This window comes from Numida meleagris, chromosome Z (genome assembly GCF_002078875.1).
Source record: "Numida meleagris isolate 19003 breed g44 Domestic line chromosome Z, NumMel1.0, whole genome shotgun sequence".
Taxonomy (NCBI): domain Eukaryota; kingdom Metazoa; phylum Chordata; class Aves; order Galliformes; family Numididae; genus Numida; species Numida meleagris.
The window spans coordinates 1,970,018-1,977,695 of NC_034438.1; the positions used below are offsets into that span (position 1 = coordinate 1,970,018).

The 7,678-nt window shown below is 42.4% G+C and overlaps 1 protein-coding gene across 9 annotated transcripts in view; it reads left to right on the forward strand.

The window, feature by feature from the left end:
* Positions 1–6,577, forward strand: part of ST8SIA5 (ST8 alpha-N-acetyl-neuraminide alpha-2,8-sialyltransferase 5) — a 66,283-nt gene extending 59,706 nt beyond the window's left edge. For all 9 annotated transcript variants that reach the window (XM_021379907.1, XM_021379911.1, XM_021379904.1 and 6 more), the window contains 2 exons: positions 2,188–2,280; positions 3,295–6,577. In XM_021379907.1, coding sequence (XP_021235582.1) covers positions 2,188–2,280; positions 3,295–3,763 — 562 coding nt within the window. In that variant the 3' untranslated portion in view covers positions 3,764–6,577. The remainder of the gene's footprint in view (positions 1–2,187; positions 2,281–3,294) is intronic.

Sequence of the window (7,678 nt, forward strand, 5' to 3'; positions counted from 1 at the left end):
ATGTCATCACTTAAGCATAAGTACTTTCAGTGGAGGTCCCTTCTTAACACTGTGACTCTTTCCTGGAACTCACCCACTTAGAAAGAACAGTTCAGAGCAGTGCACAACATAGGAAATGGAATTGGATTGCTTTTGGTGTTTGGAATTTGTTAAATAGAGACTTGAGTAGAAATGAAATATGAATGAGTACATCACTACTTATGCAAAAAAACCCCAACTGGTTTGCCATCTTCAAAACATCTGCGACCAGAATTATGCATAAAGCCATGTTAAGGAGCTTAAGGTCTGCTGACATCGATTTTAAAGTAAAATTGCAGTTAGGGAGAAGTGTGAACAGATCAGTCTGGCACCAGTTTACTAGACTGCTGGGAATCATCATCTTTGTCACTAACAAAATGTCAAAAACTGCCTGTGGAGCACTGCTAGCATTCCATAGAGCCTCCAAGACACCTGGGAAAGTCACTGTATTGCCAAGGAGCTTGTGGTCAGCGGGATGCAAGCAATATTTTTCTATAAAACGAATTTTGACAGCAGTGAAATGCAGTGCAATAGAATACACAAAATGCACACACAGCAGTTGCATTCACCAGTTGTTGTGGTCTGTCTCCATCTACTGGCAAGAGCGGAGAACTGTGATAACAAGTGGTGTGCACGCTGGCATGTGACTGTTCTCTTTGCAGGGATGAATTTTTGGAGTTGCAGAATTTATTTTTTAAGTGGAGTTTCCAGTGGAAGTGAAGCTGGTGTGAGTGTGTTTCAGTAACTTCAGCATGTCTTGAGGGATGCTCTGAATTTTGTAAGGCGATGAGTGGAGCTGGGCAAGATGAAGTTTTCTGAAACACAGAATCAGAGAATCATTAAGGTTGAAAAGGACCTCCAGGACCCCCAAATCCAACCCCAACCCGCCGTATAGTTTTTATAAGGAATTATCACTTTCAAAAAATTAAACTTTCTTAATCCTGCTGTGAGTTGACCGCTTAAAAATGTTGAAGCTGAATGTTTAAAATGTTATTCAAATATAATATAAAGAGTACAGTACTGGGTGGGGCTGAGGATGCCAGAGGGCTCTAGAGGGATGCTGTTATCTCTACGAGGACAGATAACTGCTGGAAATAACATTGCCTGTGAGAAGGTGGTTGAAAAAGCTGCCTGACCTGATAAAGGAGGACACTCTGGGAGGTAGATATGAGTTTCCCGAATCTGAGAAGGACTTTTAAGGATTTTTGTCCATTTCTCTGCTCCCAAGTGAAAGAGAAATTGTATTTGGAGAGCTGGCAACTGCACTGTAATGTTGTGAAAATTCTCTGCGTTGCTTACACTTAATTCCTTTAGGGTTTTGTGCAATTCATCCCTGATCATCAGAAGTTTGGAGTGTAACTGAGTGTAAGACAGCTGTAAGAATGTCTGTGTCGTCTCTGATAAAGCATGATGCTGTCTGTTTTATTTTTTAAGTACAGTTTCCTATGGAAGTGGAGCTTGTGTGAGTGTGTTGCAGTAACTTCAGCATCTCTTGAGGGGTGCTCTGAATTTTGTAAGATGATGAATCTGGGCCAAGGCCAGGATGCTTGGAGGCTGGGCAAGGTGAAGGTCTGCAGGTCTTAGAATCATAGAATCATTAAGGTTGGAAAAGACCTCTAAGATCACCAAGTCCAACCCCAGCCCATCCCCACCATACCCACTGTCCCCACATGCCACATCTCCATGTTTACTCATAATAGCTTTGACATCCTCTGTCAAATCTGTACAGACAGAATTTCTGCTCTTACACAGTGCCAGGAGCTACTTAAAAGGGAAGAGGAAGGGAAGCAGGTTGTTTTGGATTAATTAGAAACTGTGCTCTTGTGGAGCATTTCCCCTAAATTCTCTAGGGCATTAAACAAAGATGTTAAACACAATGTTAAAGATATAGTTTGTGTATTAATTATGCAATACAACAGAGCTGTTACTGAGGAAATCTTTGGTTGTGGAGGGTGATTGTCTTGGGGCTTTGTCCCAGTTCTGCTCCTAAATTGCCAAAGTAAATAGCCAAACAGCTGTTAAGGATCAAAATGGATGTACACTGGCTGCCTCTGTGAAAAGAGGACAGCTCTGACAGACTTGGGGAAGAACTTGAATAAATTCTACTTTTAGTGCTGAAAAGGTACAAGGAACCGTTTTAACTGTCTTACTGATTTCTTTCCCTTATAGATGCAATTTGCCTCCCATATCTGAGAAGTACTTCACGGATGTTGGGGTGAAGACGGACGTCGTGACTGTCAATCCCAGCATCATCACTGAGAGGTTATCTCTGCTCGTTGTGTTTCCATCTCCTATTGCTTTTCTAAATCTACATTTCACTAAATTCCAGCTGTTAAAGGGAGTTTTTATCCCTGTACTACTTACAGCTTAACTTACAGAATCACAGAATCATTAAGGTTCTGAAAGACCACTAAAACCATCAAGTCCAACTGTCAACCCGTCCTCACCATGTCCCCAGCTGCCCCATCTCCACGTTTCTTGAAAACCTCAGTTCCATTCTGAATTTAAATTATTTGGTATATGGAAACAGTAACAACTTAAAGAACTGTGTTAAACATTTAAACCTGTATACTGACGACAGGGAGTGGGAAGCTGAATGCTAAACTCATGCAGGCAGATCTTGGACTCATTAGGTTAGAAGTGACTGGACCCACCCTGAGAGCTTAATTAAAGTAACACACATCACCGTATGTTTTTTGTTTTTTTTTAAAATACCATTTAAACACCAGGATTGACCAAGTGATTACAATTTTAAATTTGTTAATAGTTCAGTGCCACCTTGCTGACAATATTGGGACCATGGGACCGATTCCTGTTGTTCTTCCTTGCTCTTGTGTTTCATTTATTGAGCAACATAAAACCACGTGCTTGCATTGGGGCTTTCTTTTAAATATTTCACTTGGTCATTTTAGAAATGTTTTTGCTCTGGTTTGATATTTGCCAGTTTTCTGTATGTCCTGTTCTACACAGTGAATTGTACAGCTGAAAAAAAATTCTCATCACAAAAGGAGAAATGAGACATTAGCAAAGTCCATGAGCTGTTCGATGACAGCATGGTCAAAATGCATTGTCAAAAAAGGGAGAATATGTTTTTTTTAATAATGTCTTTGCCCTACATTTCATGCTGACAATTTGGCTACAAATCTAAGTATATTCTCCTCATTGACTGAAACATTATCTCAGTTACCTCTGCATCATCCATCTTTCAGTAAAAGGCTGCTGTGTCCAAACTGGTCCATACTGGTCTGAATATCACTCGCGTCCTTTTCCCTTTAGGTTTCATAAGCTGGAGAAGTGGAGGAAGCCTTTCTATGACGTGCTCCAGGTCTATGAGAATGCCTCTGTGCTGCTGCCGGCCTTCTACAACACGCGCAACACGGACGTCTCCATCAGGGTCAAGTACGTCCTGGATGACTTTGAGTCTCAGCAAGCTGTGTACTACTTTCACCCCCAGTATCTCATCAACGTCTCGCGCTACTGGCTGGGCCAAGGGGTGCGGGCCAAGCGGATCAGCACAGGGCTCATCCTGGTGACTGCTGCCCTGGAGCTCTGCGAAGAGGTCCACCTCTTCGGCTTCTGGGCCTTCCCCATGAACCCCTCAGGGATTTTTATAACTCACCACTACTATGACAATGTGAAGCCTCGCCCTGGTTTTCATGCGATGCCCTCGGAAATCTTCAACTTTCTGCACATGCACAGCAAGGGGATCCTGCGGGTTCACACGGGAACCTGCGGCTGCTGTTGACAAGGGCACTTTTTCCTCTGGTGCAAAAGTGCATCAGGAACTCGATGCCTGTGTACACCCTTGAGATTATGCAATAGTTGTTTGATATAAATTTCCTTGAGGCATTGCATCCCATAGGATCTATGTGACCAGTATCTTTCCCGCTAGCAGAGTTGGATCCATAGCAGTGTGGGTTGAATCAAAACTCCTCTGTCCTGGGGTGTGCACTGCCCTTGGAAGCAGGTTGGATGAGAAGCACATCTCCAATGGATTTAGGGATATACAGAGCATATAAATATAACTGTCATTTCACTATGGAGATCACCAAGCTTTTAAGGAGAATTGGGGATGGAGAGTTTCAGCACAGACTGTATAATTTTATGTAGGCTTCCAAGTTGAGTGCTGTGTGGCACTGTCAGATTTTACTGAAAGCACTATTCTCTGACATTTGGGCTTTTGAAAATACTCTTTGCGTTGTAGTTTTAAGGGCAGTTGTATAACTTGAGGTCATTGTTCTGTAACGTCACAAAGTATTGGTGAAAAATAGCAGATAGATGTGATAGGAATAAACAAGGTCACCTTATGAAACTTTTCAGTTGGGATAGAAGAGAATGTTTAGCTCCCACTTGCAGCAACAGGTCACTGTGCTGACCATGGTGTGTGATTGTTCTAGAGCTTCTTTCTTCTTCCTTCTTGTATCATGTCTGGCCTTCTCTGCTGATAATGTTTTCTTTCCCAGTGCAGTCTTTCCTTTTTGCTAATACATGTGGGGTGTCTGTGCTTTCTCCTACAGTGACCACCTCAGCTTCAGACTGGAGACCTTCACACTTCTGTAAGCTTTCCTTGGACTGAATAGCAAGGAGATTACCCTAGTCAGATTTTCTGAGTTCATTTTTGATTCAATTATTGCAGCATTAGATGGAAAAAGAATTCCTCCTCTGTTTTATTAAAGACTTTTGTAGGAGTATTCGAGTGTTGATCCGCTGTTGTACAGGTTGAATCAAATATTTTCAGATGTCAGTGATAAATACTTGCAGGAAATGAAGTTAAAAGACAGTGAGGATATTAATGGCTTGAATTATGATGTCTGAATGTGGCATTTGTTTGTGTTGAGAATGTTACTAGGATAATAAAAGGGCTGATGCATTCTTTGAAATGTTACCAATGTGACTTAGTCATGCCAAGCTTGGTTTTTCCACCGGGTGCAGTTACCCTGGCAAAATCCTGATGCAGGACAGATGCCACATGCTGCCAGAGTTTATTTTGACTGCTGAACCATAGTGCAGACACATGCCCTCTCATACTGGAGGGTGAGGTTTGCTGTTCAGCATTCATTCTGGCATTGTTAAGATGAACAGAGTTTCCTCTGTTCTATCTTTTCCATCTATGTTTTTAGTGTGAAGCACTCAGGCTGCTGTGCAGTGCTTTGTCGTGTCCTTTTCAGATTGCAGAGATTTGGAGTTTGAAGTGCTTGTCTTCTCTGAGGGTTGTGTTTAAATCCAAATCAGGATTGGATTTTGACTTTGTAATGTGTGAGCGCACACAGCTACTTTTAAAGCCTCTGTGCTGTGGTGACAGCTCTGAAAGTCACTCACACTCACACATAGTTAAAATGATGTAAAGGGAGCAAAGCACAGCAGTCACCATTCCAGAAGTCCCTACTGACCATACAGCAGTGACCTGGATGGTGTGCTGGAGTCTGAATTTCTTTTACATCAGGCTTCAGAGGTCTGATTAGTTTTAAAACAGCCCATGTTCTTTGTTGAAGTGTCAGAGCTTGCTAAGTACTAGCCAGAGGCAGGCAAAGGGCCTGTGCTTAAGCTTGGTGCATTTGTCTTGTGCTTTTGGTCTTTGAGCCGTGCTGTGTGTTGGTGAACTGTATCACAGTGCGCCCAAAATGAACCTATGGGTGAAATGGTTTCCTTGAAATAATACGCAAATGATTTCTTCGTCTTGGCTGTGTTTTGTAAATTAATGTGCAAAGGGCTTTGATAATGAAGTGCTGTAACAGAAGTGCTTTGTAGAGAGCAATATGACCCGTGAGCTGGGCATCTTGCTGTGTATTGAGCTTTATCATAATGAAGCCAGCACCTGCAGACCTCACTTCAGCCTGAGTGAGGGTCTGGTGGTGACTTGGTTTGCTTTGCTGCTGCTGCTTTGCTGGGGATACACTCTCTGGTAAGAGTTTTTCTTCACTATGTTGATTGAAGCGAACAAAAGGAGTCTGATCTATTGCAAGAGGTACTTCAGGAGGATGGGAAGGCACTTGAGAAGCATTGGCGTGTTGAAAAGAAATGGAGCAAATCCCCCTGTTTGGTTGCAAAATTTCTTTTGAACTTTTTGGTCAGGCAAAAGGATAAGCAAAGCTGTAACTACAGTAACCTCTAATTGCGGGAACACAGACATTTCCTTCCCTTTGTTTGCTTCATATAAATGAGCAATGTAAATTCACCGAGGCTACACTGTGTAAGTGCGGTTTTACTGTGTTTAGATTTTGATGGATTATAGGTCTATAACTACTATATTTTTTTAATGATTTTAAAATGCACGTGCAGGGTACTTGCACATATGCACCAAAGGCCCAGTCCTGCAACTTTCATCTGAAAAGAGCTCCCATTCCAGCTGATGGGTATTTTATTTGTATAGCTACTGCAGAAACAAACCCAGCCGTGTCTGTGGAGGTGTACATAGGTGTATATTAGTGATGTTTAGTGATAGGACTAGAGGGAATGGCCTCAGGTTGTGCTAAAGGACGTTCAGGTTTGGATATTAAGAAAAATTTCCTCTCCAAAAGAGTGGTCAGGTGTTGGAATGGGCTGCCCAGGGAGGTGGTCGAGTCACTGTCCCTGAAGGTGTTCAAGAATTGTTTAGATGTGGTACTACAGGACGTGGTTCAGTGGGGAAATATTGGTGGCAGGTGGAAGGTTGGACTAGATGATCTTGAGGGTGTTTTCCAACCTTCATAATTCTATGATTCTATGATTTTTTATTAGATGAGATGTAGGGAGTGATTTGCAAGCTAGCAAGATTCTTAAAGAAATATATATTTAATAGTCCTGGAGAGGAAGTGCATGCTGCAGCATGTTTGCTTTCTGATTCTTTTTTCAAGTGTTGTTCAAAAAATAATTGAAAAGTGACAGCATTTTTGTCAGAAATTTGGAAGCTTTCAGATTGTTCTTGGCCTCCTTACTTTGCATTGGGCACTGGAAAACCACATTCCTGCTGCTGTCCTGCAGGAGCAGGGTCTGAGGGTGGGGATGGTGCCCAGAGGTCTCAGTTTTTTCACGGAGCCCGTGAATGAACACCGTCAGCTCTCATCCTCAGCTCAGGTGGTAAGCCCAGCTGTCTTGCTGAGAATATGAAATCTGAGGCAGGGAGAGAGAAAATTACAATATTGGGGATTAATCACCAGCTCCTACTATTATTTGTGGGAATCTCTTAAGAAGTTCCTGAGATCTTCATACACTTGCAATGCAAATTCAGTCAGTAAAACGTGGCTAGACCTGCTCCTCCTTGACAGGTCAACAGAGGAGCTTATGAGCCCACCAGTGGCATCATCAAGGGGAAAAGAAGACTTAAAATACTTCAGCTGCTTGCTCTCAGTGTATGGACAGAATGGATTAAGTAGTGATAGGTCCATTATAATATTTTAGTATATCTCCTGTGATAGAGACAAAGTGCTCAAAGCCAGCTCATGCATTGTGAATGGGGAGCCATGGCACGGCGGCTTCTTCTGCTCCAGTAGGCCCATTGTCACCAGGAAAAGCCATAGGGAGGGAATCTGGGAGACTGCAACCACAACTTCAGGTGGTTGGGTGGAGGCAAATAACTCTAGGAAGAGAGTTATTTTTCCAAGAATAGAATTATTTTCTGTGGGGTTTGATGAATTAATGGAGATGTTACTGAAGGCAGAAGCTCTTGGGGTGTTGGAGCTCT